Source organism: Leptonotus elevatus, chromosome 12 (assembly GCF_054856555.1).
Source record: "Leptonotus elevatus isolate MCC_2025b chromosome 12, RoL_Lele_1.0, whole genome shotgun sequence".
Classification (NCBI taxonomy): domain Eukaryota; kingdom Metazoa; phylum Chordata; class Actinopteri; order Syngnathiformes; family Syngnathidae; genus Leptonotus; species Leptonotus elevatus.
The window spans coordinates 4619689-4635665 of NC_141250.1; the positions used below are offsets into that span (position 1 = coordinate 4619689).

At 40.6% G+C, this 15977-nt stretch overlaps 1 protein-coding gene across 1 annotated transcript in view; it reads right to left on the reverse strand.

Annotated features, from left to right (window-relative positions):
• kiaa2012 (KIAA2012 ortholog) overlaps nt 1-15977 on the reverse strand; it is a 21272-nt gene continuing 5295 nt past the window's right edge. The window contains exons 5-24 of the mRNA XM_086091233.1: nt 15309-15462; nt 13933-14039; nt 13611-13761; nt 13376-13446; nt 12899-13118; nt 12705-12830; nt 12397-12594; nt 12181-12306; nt 11377-11451; nt 10142-10200; nt 9956-10019; nt 9637-9871; nt 8889-8996; nt 7212-7398; nt 7014-7149; nt 3530-3924; nt 3153-3343; nt 2915-3087; nt 1833-2049; nt 1-1761 (exon numbers count right to left, since the gene is read on the reverse strand). Coding sequence (XP_085947359.1) covers nt 1590-1761; nt 1833-2049; nt 2915-3087; nt 3153-3343; nt 3530-3924; nt 7014-7149; nt 7212-7398; nt 8889-8996; nt 9637-9871; nt 9956-10019; nt 10142-10200; nt 11377-11451; nt 12181-12306; nt 12397-12594; nt 12705-12830; nt 12899-13118; nt 13376-13446; nt 13611-13761; nt 13933-14039; nt 15309-15462 — 3165 coding nt within the window. The 3' untranslated portion in view covers nt 1-1589. The remainder of the gene's footprint in view (nt 1762-1832; nt 2050-2914; nt 3088-3152; nt 3344-3529; nt 3925-7013; nt 7150-7211; nt 7399-8888; nt 8997-9636; nt 9872-9955; nt 10020-10141; nt 10201-11376; nt 11452-12180; nt 12307-12396; nt 12595-12704; nt 12831-12898; nt 13119-13375; nt 13447-13610; nt 13762-13932; nt 14040-15308; nt 15463-15977) is intronic.

A 15977-nucleotide genomic window follows, 5' to 3' on the forward strand; every position in this document is an offset into this window, starting at 1 on the left:
ATTAGGGTACAAAGTTTTGACCTAAAAATAAAATTGAAACTGAAAAATCGTGTTGGATCTAGAATTTGAATGTATGTATGTTTGAATATAAAAATGTATTTAAAATAAAAAATAAGTGTGTGAAACTTCAAATCTAATTTTGATTCACTTTGGTCATTATTTTGAATAAAATATTTAAATTTTTTCGCTTCCATTTGAGGTCTTAATTTTTTCAGTTTTACTTTTTTTCAGACTCAGAACAAGTGATGGCTTAATGGTGAATGATATAGAATACTCTAACACAAAATTAATATCTGCAGAAATGTATCATTTCTATTCTAAATTATACCCTTCAGTGCACAATAGCGTAGATTGACATTCATTGTCTTTTTTGAAGGGAAGTATAAAAATACCATTCCTAAAATTTACTTGACATTCAAAACATTATGAATTATGTTTATCCTTGTGGGAATTTTATGTCCTCTTGCTGCGATGCTCCATGCTACCCAACAACGCTCCATTCCATGGTCCCCGCCCCTCATCACATACACAATGAATGGGTTTGACAATGGCGCGTTGTGCCCTGCTAAAATGCAGTGTGAAAAGGACTACACCATAAATTCTGTAGAGTAAATTTAACTCTAAACAGAGTCCATTTCGTCCCACTTTAGACAGAGTAAACTTGGAACTACACTTGGAAGAATTAAAAAAAAATAAAAGGTCGCTCAAGGATTGAGGAACAAGCCCACAACTTCAGCTCCTACTGTTTGTTAGTATATCACTTGTGTCAGCTGGAATCTTCGTAACTCCAAGAGACTAAAAATGAGGATTTTGGTCTCATTTTGGATATAAGCAAACAGTAGGAGGGGCATAGCTCAGGTGGTAGAATGGCAGTCTACCAAGCTGAATGTTGTGAGTTCGTTCCTCAACCCTTGTGTAACTTTTTTTATCAAAATAAACTAGTCAAATTTAGTCAAAATCCCTCCTTGCAAAATGTACTTAGAATTTCTGAGTAAAGAATTTTTAATAGTTTTTTTCATGAGATTGGCAAATTCTTACACTAAAAATAGTTGTCAGTAATATTTACTGAGTATTTTTACTCTCTTCTAAGTGTACATTTTACTCTGTTAGGATGGGACCAAATACATTAAAATTTACTCTACATAATTGACTGTGTAACACCGCTGACTTCTGACACTTTGAACATCTGCAGGGATCAAGGTCCAAGGTTTGGTGAGGGTGGACCACCCTCCCATGATAGATGGACAGATTGCATCAGGACAGGCATCCAATGTAAAAACTGTGCAAACATATCATGCAAGGGACTTGCTGTGGTGACCTCTGACAGGATAAAGTTGTTGTTTCTTCTTCTAACAAAAATGTTGGCAATGAAACCTGTGCATTTTTTAAATCACAGCTATATCTTAACTTGGTAACCCATTTCTTGGTGGTTTTAACTCATCGAGGTGGGTAGTTTTTACCCCTGCTGGGTTAAATCTTCAAGCCAATGCTCTCTGTATAAGTAAACCCAGCATTAGCTCAGTCCCTTTTTGACCCAGCACTACTGTTAACTATTTCACCCAATTTGGGTTACTTTTGACGCAGCAGTTTTAAGAGAGTATGGTCTCATAAGATTGAGTGGAATTCAGGTCCAGCAGCCGCAACAAAGTGAAATAGGAGTAGACCCATGGCCTGGAAATTCTCTGGGTTTGTCCCATCCCCTCAGCCTCCAGCAGGAGACCCTTTTTGAAGGCCATCTGCTGCTGCAACAGTGTCATCTGCCTGCATGGAGAAGCAAGTATAAGCACAACATGATATTGGCCACACACAAAAAAACACGATATTGTATTTACGTGGAGAGTAGTTCCGCTTGCATGCTGGACTCCTCTTTTGCCGTCAAAGATCGTTCGTCTTCCCTCATTGGGTGCTCTTCTTCTTTTGTCCTCCTCTCCTCCTCCTGCGCCTTCATAGCGAGGTACTCATCTCTCTCACCCTCGTCCATCTCCTGCAAGAGCTTGCACTCCTCCTCTTCCCTCCTCAGTTCCTCCAGGTGGAGATGCTCCACTTCCACTACAATAAAAATAGGGATTAGCAAGCACCAATACCAGGTATTTCCTGTGTGTCTCCTTATGAGGTAACACTTGTTAATTTCATTACTTCCGGCCATTTCAGTGTGCGTTACTGAGAATAAGTACTCTTGTTGTGAGTAATATCACCTATACTGTATCTGTGGTTCAATGTGTGTTTTATATGTTTGTAGCTCATGTAACTTCGCCGTGTTTAATTGCCTCGTTTACATTTGCTGCACGCGCAATTGCCTCGTTAATGTCATCGAGATGGGTGCTAAAAATAGAACGTGCTGTTTACAACCATAGCAGACGCTAATTATAGCTCTTATACATACTGCATTGTATTTGTAATGAGCGGAGAACGTGAAACAGGAAATGGAAATACAGAGCAGCCTTCCAAATAATTTTCATTCATTTCAAAATAAGATGTAATTAAACATCACACACAAAACAGCTTTCTTTGCGCTTCATTGTATTCCTTAAAAATAAGTTGTACAACCACATATTTTGATTGGGACTTTTTCTGGCCACTGGATTATCTGTTTTATCTTATTTATTGATTATTTTGAAATTAATTTTATTGTGTGTAAAATGACTTTTACGAGCAAATTGAAAAAAATATAATTGCCATTAATTTCATTCTATTTTAAGGAAATTTGCTGTAGTTGGGATATACATGTCATTTTTTTAAATGATCTGTCATTGTTTTTTTGGAAATGTTATGTATCGTAAGTACTAATGGTATCGGCGAGTACTGAATATTTGAGTACAGTATCGTATCGGTCTCAAGAAAAGTGGTATCCAACATCCCTAAATAAAATAATTATTATTGGTATTATTTTTATTAGTATTATTACCTTTATTACCTTTCCTCCTCCTTGCCTCCTCCTCCCTCCTCATCTGCAGTCGCTCCATCTGTCGCCTCTTCTCCTCTTGTCGCCTCCTCACCTTCTCCCGTTCCGCTAGCTCCCGTCCGGCTCGCTCCTGCTCCTCCTGCTCACGCTTCCTCTTCACCTCCTCCTCTGCGAGCTTCCTCAGTCTATGTGTGGAGAAACAAAGTAGCAACATCAAAGCTTTGTAACACAAACTGAAGAAGTTTCTTACCTGACATGTTCAGCTCTCCTTCTCCGTTCCTCCGCCAGCTCGTTCTTCATGTTATCCTTTGTCCGCTTACTCGCCTGCTGCTGCATCCTTTCTTCCTCCTCTTGCTCCCTCCTCCTCCTCTCTGCCTCCTGCCTCCGTATCTCAGCTTGCTCGGCCCGACGACGGGTCTCCTTCTCATTGCTTTTGGAGGCCTATAAATGGCACCGGATTCAAATCTAGCTGATTTCCTCTCAAAGGCTATTGCATGCAAAACATCAAATCACACTGATGTCAAACTTAAAACATGCAGATACATGTTTTAACATACTGTATGCATAAAACAAAAAACAATTAACAAAACTTATATACTATGATCTTATATTGTGCCTCAAACTAACCTCAGTCTTCACCAGTTTTAACATCAGCTGCTCCTCTGTGACCATGATGGTGGAGCACGACGACAACGACAGTTGGCCTCGAGAGGGTGTGAGGGTCCTCATGTCGCCTGATAAACCTTCGCAGGAAGACCTCAGCGAGCTTCTCGCATCGAGGCCCAAGGACACAGAAGGAGACATTTGGAAACTAACTGAATGGACACTGTTGTCAGTGCTGTGGTTGTCATCAGTGGAAAGGCACTCATTGTCTTCTTCTATGCTGGTGTCCGCTTTTGGTGTTTCAGCAAAACATCCCGGGGATTTTAGGTAAAAGCCTTCGCCTCTATCCTGTTCAGCTGCCACCTCCTCTTTCTCCAGACCACAATCTTGTTGTTTATGTGAGGGGACATTAAGACCATCTGAAATGTGAAGGAAAAACATGGAATATTTTAATATTCTAAGCCATAGGTCTCAAACTGCAGTTCTCGAGGGCCACAGTCTTCCCTCCTGCAACACACCTGATTCAAAGTATCGCTCACCAGCAAGCTCTGCAAAACCTGATAACGATCCTGATCATTTGATTCAGGTATGTTGAAGGAGGGCAACCTGTAAAACTTGCAGGACTACGGCCCTCAAGGACCTGAGTTTGAGGCCCTGTCCAGATAGAAGAAAATCCGGCTTCATTCCTCAAACAAATCTCATACACACATAAGCATTTTAAGACTTGCGTGTGTCCAAAAGAATACGCTGAGGACGTTTAACGGCTGTAATGTATATGCCAAGTCTGGAGTGACGCTGTAGCGCAGCCACAGGGAGTAAGCGGAAAGCATAGAAGAAGAATCAGCGGAGAAGACGGACACTTTAAAAAAAAACTTTATTGCAATCTACAGAACAAACATGGCTTTGCATGTATCAAAACAACATGAAAAAGACAAACACAGGAGAAGTGACAATGATGGGTGATTCAAGTACAACACCGCTTGTTGAACGTGGGAATAAAGAAGCAAAATATTTTGCTGCAAAAGCATAAGCAAGCAAAGGAGAATGCGCAAAACGACTACAACACAACTATCCACCATTGTTGTTGACAGACTGGCAGTTCGCGAGAATTGGCGCATACGTCATCAATCTGCGACAATGCGTCATAATCGAGCTGCGACATCGCTGGAGGAGCATCCTGCATAAGGCGCGGACAGGGCGCGTATTGAAATGTTTCCGCTCTGGAGCCCGGTTTCAAAAGTAATCGGTTTCAAGCTCCGAAACCGCGCCGTCATGTGGACGAACGGCTTAAGCGATAAGAAACTAGTGAGGATACATTGAAACTGGCTTTCGTGTGGACGGTGCCTCCTTAGCTTGCTTGTGCTTTTGCAGCAAATTATTTTGCTTTTTTATTCCCACGTTCAAGTGGTGTCGTACTTGAGTCACCCGCCATTGTCACTTCTCCTGTGTTTTTGTCTTTTTCATGTTGTTTTGATACATGCAAAGCCATGTTTGTTCTGTAGATTGCAATAAAGTTTTTTTGTTTTTTTAAGTGTGCATCTTCTTTGCTGATTCTTCTTCTACGCTTTCCGTTAACTCCTTGTGGCTGCGCTACAACGACACTCCAGACTTAGCATATACATTACAGTCGTTAAACGTCCTCAGCGTCTTCTTTTGGACACACGCAAGTCTTGAAATGCTTCTGTGTGTATGAGATTTGTTTGAGGAACGAAGCCGTCTTTGCTTTCGTCTGGACGGGGCTTTATGTTCTTAACCATTTTTTTCACTCTTACTTCATACCCAGTGTATTCATAGAAGAAAGTATTGGGACACACCTTCTAATAAATCATTCACATTGGGCTAGAGTTCAATAATTCTTCGCACAATTCTATGCATCTAATTTTGTGGGAACCATTTGAGGGAAGTTCCAAGTTGATGAGTCTACCTGTAGTTTCGCAGGGAAATGTTTAACCCATTAAGGCCGGGACCGCGTGGACGCGCTTCTACCGTTAAAGCCAGGAGCACACCTGCACTCTTCTTCCTTTAAACCCGGGAGAGCGGGTATGTCATTTTGTTGTGTTTTGACCAATTCTTGGTTTCTTAGCCAATGAAATGCATCAGAATATGCACAATAAAGGTGCCTCATAACATGTCCTGGAATTGTATTTGAGCGTTTGACACAGATTCGCAGGAGTTATTAAATAAATGACAGGATTGAGGACGAAAAGAAATTTGAATCAGTGTAACGAGTTGACAGTGATATACTGTTAAGAAATATGTTTGTAGACGATGAGGATGTTGAAAATTTTTACGGCTTTGTAACGGAATGGACGACGAATAATTACCCTGATCCCCGACCACCGAGGTTATTCCAACTGCGTTCCAGTGTTGAAAGTAAATATATTTGGAGTTATACACCTGCAGATGCAACATTTGTTTGTTGATTTTTAAAAATATATATATTTAAGGTTTATAATAATAATAATAATAATAATAATAATAAAAAGCCACAAGTGTTAGCTCTAAAATGGTTTTGGAATTATGTTTCTATCTGCTTCAGGAGCTGAGATATCAATTATTTTTAATTTTGTTGAATTTCCAGGAAAACTTCAGGTTTTTGGGGGTGACTGAAAAGTCACCCGTAGGTTTTAGAGGCATGTTTTGCCAGGCGCTTTAAGCCTTAATGGGTTAAGGGTCCTTCACGTGTAGTTTGCCTACTCCTAGTCTCTGCTCCCAATCAGAGGTGGCAAATCCAGGTCCAGAAAGTAAAAACCCTGCCACAGTTTGGCTTTAGCCCTAGGTGCTCTTTGGCTAGTGTTGGAAAATCGTTCTTTGTTTTCCCGTGTTCATAATGTTGATTATCAAAATCAGACAATGAGATCGGTGAAATTAGGATTTATTTTCATAAGCTTATGGACACATGAGGTCGCAGCTAAACGCCGCCATGTTCTCCCTCATCTGTAACGCCCCTCCCACAAGCAAGTCACTAGTATCCTCCCGTGACTCTAAAAACCCCTCCCCGTCTTCTTCCACCAATCCTCAGCCGTTCCTCTCCGTCTCAGACAGTCACATGATACATCAATACACATCGCCAAAATGCTCCCCCTCAGTCACAAGATAAAGATTTACGTTGTTTTCAGAGCAAGAAGAGATGTCACTAAACCCCCCTCTCCTGCTCAACCGGTTGTAAAATACAAAGGAATCTAATTAACACATTCGCTTCACCCCCCCACATCAACTTGAATTCTCACACAGAGACATACTGAGTAAATTAAAGCAGTTATGTCCACTTCTAAATAGTAATATTATAAATCAAACAGTTATAATTAAATTAATGCACTTCACTAGCTCCCGAGTTAACTCTCCGGGTGCTTTTTTGTTTACCTGCTAGAGAGATAGATGCTAGAGAGCAAGCTAGCACCATGGGCCTAAAGCCAAACTGTGGCAGGGTTTTACTTTCTGGACCTGGATTTGCCATCTCTGCTCCCAATAGTTTTGTATTGTATATGATGATGTCGTATCGTGTTACCATCTTTGTGATTTAGCTTCGTTCGTCGTGTTCTTCTGGTCGACTCCTCCTCCTTTCCTTTCTCTACTTTATCTGCTTCCTTTGCCCTCGTGTCACCATTCTCTCTTTCATTGGTAGCTCTCTTCTTTTTCTGAAACTGTATCATGCAGTTGGCACAAAAAAATAATGAAATTGACAACAAACCACAAGATTCCTCACCACAGATGTTAGTGCAGAATGTTTTTGTGTCTTCGTTGCATTTTTCTTGGTCTGCTTGTCATCTATGTTGCTTTTAGTCAGGCGAGCATCACTCTCTTCTTTCTTCTGCTTCCTCAAATTTGTTGCTTTGTTCTTTCTGGATCGCAATGGTTCTTCTTGTGACTTGACAGTTTTCACATTCTTCCCCCTACATGACCATATGTTATCAATGTGAATGTACAGATCTTACACAGTTCGATATTGTTCTGAACTTTTAAAAAATATATATAATTATTGCTATTACAAAACTCATCAGTTTTACTGCAGCCATTGGTTCTTTGTTTAGTTTTTTTGCTACATCAGCCAAACATTACAATTTGGGGGCCGGGGGGGGGGGGGCTGTTTTTTGTGTACTTTTTAGCCACTTCAGTACTCACGATACATTGTGGCATGCAATTGTGACTTTTTTTTTCGTCCTAAGGTCGTTAATCATGGTCTTTTAAGTGTTTATTGTTACCTATATTTCGTTGGTCCTCAAGGGAACCCTGGACCTCGAGAGCCTCTGTCCTGCCTGATTTCGTTATATCCCTCCTCCAACACAGCTGACTCAAATGATCAGCTAATCAGCAAGCTGATAGCGATCCTGTTCATCAAATCAGGTGTGTTGCTGGAGAGAGACATCAAAAACCGGCAGGACACTGGTTCTCTACCCCTGCTATAAAGGGTGCAAATATGTACCATTAGCTACATAATAGAAAGGGTACAATTGTTAGAATAAATGTACAGAAGTGATCCCATATTTACTCTTATAGTATTGCAAAGCATGACTCATGCTTTGCAGCTGCAGCTGGAAAACAGGAACTGTGCCCTTATCACAAGATAAGGACAAACATTTTGTTGTTGGAACGCCCTGTAAAAAAAAAAAAAAAGAGAGGGCTCGGGAGAGTGTGCCTCAGAACGGGTAGGAGATTGTAACTAAGCACATCTCTGTCCGTACTCCTCGCCAGTAAAAAAAAGTCTTCCTTCCTTGTCTATTGTTTATTAAATGTTCTAGGTCAGGGATATGGAACCCTGGTCCTTGAGAGCCGCTGTCCTGCCTGTTTTCCATGTCTCCATCCATCAACACACCTGATTGATGAACAAGATCATTATTAGGCTTCTACAAAGCTTGCTGATTAGCTGATCAGTTGAGTCATTTGTGTTTGAGGAGAGAGACATGGAAAACAGGAAGGACAGTGGCTCTCGAGGACCAGGGTTCCCTATCCCTGTTCTAGGTTTACTGAACCTGACAGCAATAGGTGTACCATAGAGGGTACCAAACCATTGGAACCTTAAAGGTACAAATTTACCACCATTTTTTTGACAGTGCCAAGTCAACAGGGACAGGACTCAACTCATCCACAATGCAAATGAAGACAAGTGGAAGTCAAGTCACGGTTGAGGAATCCAGGTCCAGAAAGTCAAAACCCTGCCACAGATTGGCTGTAACCTCATGTGCATCTACTCAACCGGCAGGTAAACAAGCTTGTCTCCACCTGTTGAGTAAGAAGCACCTGAGACTAAAGCCAAACTGTTTCAGGATCTGGATGGTCCTAAATTGCGGTTAACTTTACCTATAGCAACCACCCCAAACATGAGCTCCAGTGATACAACAGAAAACAATGATGGTCATTGAACACATCGTTCATGCTTTCTCACCATGCAGCTTCCTCTATGGTGTTACTTTCTGAGTCCTTATTCAGTCCCACCGCAGCTTCCTCTCCCGATGGTTTTCTAGCGACAGTGCCCTGCTGGATGGAGGTGGTACTGCCAAGGCGAAGTCGAAAATATTTTTATTTCTCAATAACCTCATTAGATACAATGGAACCTCCAAAAGTGAACATATCAACAGTGGTACAGTAAAACTGAGGTATTCACAAGGAATAGGGATGAAGCCCTGCCGTGGATATTGAAAATCCAGGAATAATTGATGGTCGCCTTTGAAAGCCACAAGATAGTCGCAAAGTACTAATTTTGTCTCAATGAAGCTCCTCAAGTCTCTTCATCATAATTATTTGGTACAAAGATGACATCATCTTGACAAAGAAATACTTGTTTTGCTTTCGCCCAAGTACAACACAGCGAATAGGTGAGTTTTCCGCATATAACAAATATTATTAAGATAAAATAAAAATTGGAACACAGTAAACTCCATTGCAGGGATGATGTTCAAAACACCCAACCCCGGCATTAAGTGAAAATCAAAGAAATAGAAATACCCTAAATATGCCATACGAACTATTAAATACACCATACAAACATGCTAACATATTGACACATATGACTTTTTGACTTTACAGATGAACTCACTTAACATTATTTTCCATGGGTCAACCAGTGTCACAGACAGCAGTAGGACTTTGTAGGCTCCACTTTACAATTTAATTCTACAGAATGAAGTTCATACCTGAATCCTGATTCCAGCGTGTTAATCATATCGTTCGCAAGCTGGTCAATTGGTTCTAAACTGGCTTTTGGTAGATGTTCAAACTCCTTCTCATCCTGCTCCGCAGTGCTGCCTCCTGCAGGCTCCTCCACCCTTAGTGAAGGTTTCACAACTTGTTTTTTAACATCTTGTTTGTCTTCCCACCGTGTTTCCTCCATTGGATCTGCTTTCTTTATGGTTTCATTTCCTGTAATCACTAAAACAAGAAGGACTGACTTTAATACTCGTACTTTGGAGAAAAAAAGAGGATAAACGGATGATGGATATATAAATGGATTACCTTTATTAACATGGCTGCTGTGTGGTCTTATATCAGACTCTGCAGATTTGTGAGGATCTAAACACTAGTTAAACAACAATTGGTACAAAATATTGTTTAGATGCCACAGATGCAAAATGAACAAAGCTAAGCTTAGTTAAAACATCACAAGATTGTAAATTGGTAGGGAAAACTCACAGTTTTAACAGGTGCACAATATTCAACATCCCCTGATGATATATTTACATTCAGTTCTCCATCTTCTTCTACACAGAGACAGAAAAAAATGTCTAAAAATGTCACTGCCATTTGTTTGTAGTTTTTTTTTAGTTTTGTTTTTTTTAAGTAGCCTAAAGTAATCTAAACTTACTCCTGCAGAAACCTCGTCTAAGTATTGGCACAGGTAATCTAACGTGATTCTGTTGAATTTGATCAGGGTAAACGCAGACAGATTCTGAGCTCTGTGGACATCTGTGGTAAATATTATCATATTTAATTAATTATCATAACAGCATGCATCAAATCCTCTGAATCACTGCAGATGGATTATTAATATTGGCACACGAACGATCGGGGTAGAAGGAGGTCTCCAAGTGTCCACTTTGCAAATCTGTGATTCAGAGATGGGCACAAGTCTCTAAGGCCAAGTCCAAGACAAGTCTCAAGTCTTTGACTCACAAGTCCAAATCAAGCTCAAGTCTTGAGGTTCCAAGTCCAAGTCAATTCTCAAGTCTTTAGGCTCACAATTTTTTTTACATGCAAAAATAAGTCTCAAGTCATATTTAAGTTGGAACATACCAAAATAGTAACTTCACCACAATTGATATTTAACTGAATAGAAAAGTGTATGAACATTTTCATTGATAGCTATATAACAAACGGCAGCGCTGCAGCAGCCAGAGTTGGCCATGCTGGCATTTGTCTACTAACGTTATTAACATTGGACATTGCTAGGGCACAAGGAAACGTACGGGGAGACGTAGGGACAACTTATGAGCTTGAACCTGAGCGGCAAGATCTGGATGGTCTGGAGCAAAGTCTCTCTTTGTTCTTGTCAGAACCCGAGATACTACATTCTGAATGAGCGAGTCGGTTAAAAGATGCATTAATCAAATATACTGGAGATAAAAGCAAGAAGAAGCTTCTCCTGATCTGTTTGGCTCACTCAATCCTTCATTCTGGATATGTTTTTTTTAAACTGTTTTATTGACTGATTTGATATGACTGCTGAAAGTCAAGTCCAAGTCTATTAGCATGCCAAGATTTCACACGGGGTCTTTGTTTTTTTAAAACAGTGAGTCCAAGGGCCCTATTTTCATTCCCAGCACAAGTCGGGCACAAAGCACAGTCTAACTGTGTTCGTGGGTGGAGTTTTCTTTCTTTAGGTATTTTTGCTTCACTTGCGCAGATAGTTGTGCGCAGGGGTGTTTGCATGAACATACCAGAGTGTGCGTGTTCATGTTGTAGCACCATGACGCAGGGTAACGTCTCGCCATCTGCAGACAAAACCTGGAAAGCTGTAAGGGGCAAACTGCATGATTATGTGATGTTGACTTTGGCCATCTCATTAACACTATAAGCTTTTAAGTCCAAATTTATGTAGGATTAATAAAAATACAAAAAAACATGGATTTAAAAAAACAGCATTTGGCATATTTCTGTTTTATACTAAATTATTCTCAGCCTTTGCACATGTTTTCAGCACTTACCTTCAAACATATTTAAAACTCATTCACTCCCAGCCATTTTCACTGAAGCAACCCCCTTCGCTCCCGGCTGTTTTACTGGATTTTGACTGATTTTGCAAGGCCCACAAAATATTGTGTTCTATTGCTATAAAAACATGGAACCTACCGAAAGAAGGATTAGAGTCTCTTCTTTCATTAAAAAAAAGAAGTACATTTCTATCTGTTTCCGTTTTGTAGCAATTAGCATTAGAATATAGCTAAGTTTCATTATTATTCACAAATCTATTTCAAACTGTGGGGAAAGAGCTTTTTGCAACATGGCCCTGGTTGAGGTCTTATACTCTGCTGCTACCTGCTGGCCATTATTGTAATAACTACCATTGCTTCAAGCAATTGCTTCTCTTCAGTTCTGAGGCTGCACCAAAGCCTTCTGTATGCTCTAGCATAAAATAAAATAAAACATATTAAAAACATATAAATACGTCTTTGGGAGCAAATGAGTTAATGTATTTAGACATCAATCATGAAAATTACTTTACAGGTCTGTGATAGACTCACCTTGCTGCTCTGTGTCGTCGCCGTCACCAAGGAGTCGGTGCTTGTAGCTGTCATAGAGTGACAGTTGAATAATTTCTCCATCAGGGCCGAGAATCACGCACCCCACGGCTTGGCCGTTTTGCAAATCTGACAACCAGCCACAATATTATTATTAGCTATGCCTGTGCACCACATCATGACTACTGACACAAGAGCAATATATGCAATGCTATGTACTATGTTCTGTGTAGGCATCTGTTCCTCTCAGCTCCAGGGGGAGAACCCCCCGGACCACGCTTCTCTTTGCATTGTTGGAGTCACAGGAATTGTGGCAATCGGGTATTCGGTTATGTAAAAATGCTGAGGAGCTCTGCCTGCCCGGCCCTTTGCATCCTGTAATGCATCCTGAGACTCCCTCTAGGAGAGGTTGAGACTCTTCATTGAAGAGGACAGAGCAAAGCACAAGGTAGATTGAAATTATAAACACAGAAAATACCACTATAAGGGGGGAAAGAATAATATAATAATGCTCAATTTTGATGCACCGTCCGCCAGGCCCAGCAGAACCTCTGATGATGTCTTAGACTGTTGCCCATGATGTAATATCTCCTCACAGAATTGCTTTGCAGTTTGATCCCTTCCTGCCGCTGTCTTTTTACACTTCATCTGTTCTATATGATGGAAGAATAACACAATCGTACACATTTCAAGTGAAAACACCATCATGACATTTTCTTACCATGTTTTTTGAAAGGGAGTAACAGAGGAAGAAGCAGATGGCGATGATGGGAGTCCTTCTGACATGCTTGGGAGTGAAACCCGACCCAGGCTGATTCTGTTCGGACCGTCTGCGGAATCCGTGTCCCATCCGCATACCCCACATTGATGTGGTGGTCTTCCATAAAAGGTAGACCCTGATTGTGGGGGGCTTTGTCGATGATGGAACCCTCTTGTCCCACCTAGAACATCCAAGACAAACAAGTTGTGACAGTCATTGAAAATCCCTAACGGTCTTGCTCTAATGTAGGGCCAGAATGTATTTAGCTGTTGCTCTTTTGAACATTGGTACTGCTACTGCTATTGGTACTACACAGATTCAGACAGATGAAGTATAGGCATTTATACTTTACATAGAAAAGTCTTGAATCTTCTCACCTCTTGAAAAATGTGGGAGAAACTGTGGTTTTAAGCATTGTTGGTGTTAACATTGACTTACAGCAAGTGGATGCTGGTAGTAGGATTCAGGAGTGACTGGAGGTTCAGCTCTCAGAGAAGGAAGAAAGGAGTCTGTTGGATGAACACAACATTATATACAGAAAACTTGTGTTTTGACTGACTTCTATTACCTGAGCTTGTATTTACTTCCTGCTCTTTAAGTGACTGGTGCAAGAACATGTCAACAAGTCTGCGTATTTCACTGTTCACACAATTACTGTATTCCTTTGCCATACCTTTCCTACTGTTGTTCCGGGTCACTGAGGTTTGAGGTTTGACCATAATCACAGATCCTCGGGAGACTGTTGTGGCACCATTAGGATTTAGGACAAGAGTCAAGTCAGTTATCTCGTTGTGCTGTGAACTCTTCGTATGCAACTCATTGAGCTGGAAAAGAGGCCATTACATTTCGTCAATTGAGTGGAAAGTCAAAAGATTAACATAGAAAGGGTGAAGACATTCAAATTGGAGTCTGATTCTTTGCACATTTATGTACTTTTTAACCATGAAGAACACAATACAAATACAGTAGGCTACATTAAATATAACTTAGATCACCTGAAGTTCTTCTGGTTCTTCGAGGGTTATGTAGTCTATACTGTTCTGCAGATCAAGAACCAGATCCAACCGGACACTCCGGTCACTTCCCTGTATTTCGTTCTCATCTGCAGTGTCAGGTTGGGATGTGACCCAAATGCAGGGAAACAGAGCAAGGAAGCAGAGGTGGAGTTCAAACAAGGTTTTAATAAAACAAAAAGGAGGAGGTAAACATGGCACTGGCCGGAAAACAAAAACAACAAGGTCTAAAAAGCAAGCGAGGCAAGATGTGGGGGAACAACAAGGCAAGACAGCGACAGCAGGACGTGTGCAAAGAACAATGGATCAACACAAACAGAGGGGAAACACGAGACCAAGGCCTGTTCACATGGAAGCAAAGCAAGCTTCATTCCTCAAAAGAATCTTTGAACGTTTCAAGACATGCATGTCCAAAAGAAGACGCTGAAGATGTTTCACGGCTTAAATGTATATGCCAAGTCTGGAGTGGTGCTGTAGCGCAGCCACAGTGAGTTAATGGAAAGTGTAGAAGAAGAATCAGCGAAAAAGACGAACCACTGATCTGAATAGCCGATAGGGCAAGACTTTTGAAGCCGCAAAGCCGCCATATTACTTCTCCCAAGAAACGTTTCTCGGCATATGATCCTATACATTTACAGTATCTCTCTCTCTCTCTCTCTATATATATATATATATATATATATTTATATATATACACAGATTAGTGAGACGAACATAAGAGAAGTAACAATGACAGGTGTTTCAAGTACAACAACATCACGCAAAATATTTTGCTGTAAAAGCTAAAGAGGTTGCGCAAAACGACAACTACATGGCTATCCGCCATTGTTGACAGACTGGTGGTTCGCGTGGGAATTGGAGCATAGCTACGTCATCAAATAGGAGGAGTATCCCGCATATGTTGTCCACATTGGAACGTACATATTTTTAAATATTTCCACTCTGGAGCCCGGTTCCAAAAGTGATTGGTTTAAAACTCTGAAACGGCGCCGCCGTGTGGACGAACTGCCTAAACAATAGGAAATGGGGCTACAATGAAATGGGCATTCGTGTGGACGGGGCCTTAACACACACGCACTAATTGACATAAAGAGGGCACGACACAAGTGGCTGAGGGCATTGATTAGTTGACACCACAAGTGGGCAGGATTATACTTAACAAAACCAAGAGAGACACACAAGGAAAACAGAACACAACAGATCATGACAGAAACTAAAGTAAACAAGAACACAAAAAATCAATACCAAAACCCAAATCATGACAACAAAACCAAAACCAGACCATGACACAGAGAAACTTGATTTAAAGATTCATCCAGGTAAGGATGATTGAAGCAGATCTTCACTTTCTGTTTTACCTTTAGATGGATTCTCCAGATGAGAGTTGGATTCTCGGGGGTCGCCGACAAATTCCGGATCGTGATGTTCTCGTGTGGCATAAAGTCGGGAAACGCTTGCACGATGGATGTTTGGAAGCGGAGGTAAGGTAGGAGTGGCAAACCGCCAGGTCAACTAGGTCAGAGGCATGCATGGTCAAAATTAATCATTTTTCCAATGTTCTTTGGTAGTCCTTTTTTTGGAATCCTGGTTCAATATAATATCTTCCATTCAAAACCAGACCAATCCACTACTTGGGTCAGTTTGTCACAATTTTTTGGGCTATTATGTACAAATAAACCCCCAAAATTGTGTTGTTTTATACAAAACAACCCCAAAAATGTTTTCCAATTGACCCAACTAGTGAATCGGTCTTGGTTTTGTTTTGGGTTGCTTTGGATGCAACTGTATTTAGAGTGTGCTATTTATTTTGACCCCACCAAAAAAAAGGTTGCATTTTATTAAACAACCCAATTTTGGGGCTTGTTTCTGGGTTATTTATTTAACACAAATTTATTGGTTTAAATGATAAACCTAAAAAGTTGGTTTTGTTGTTTTTTGACCCCATTTGGATTATTTTAGAGCCAATTGTTTTTAGAGTGTTGGCTTTCATTTGTTAGAAATTAGATTGCCTGGACTGCAGATGTGCA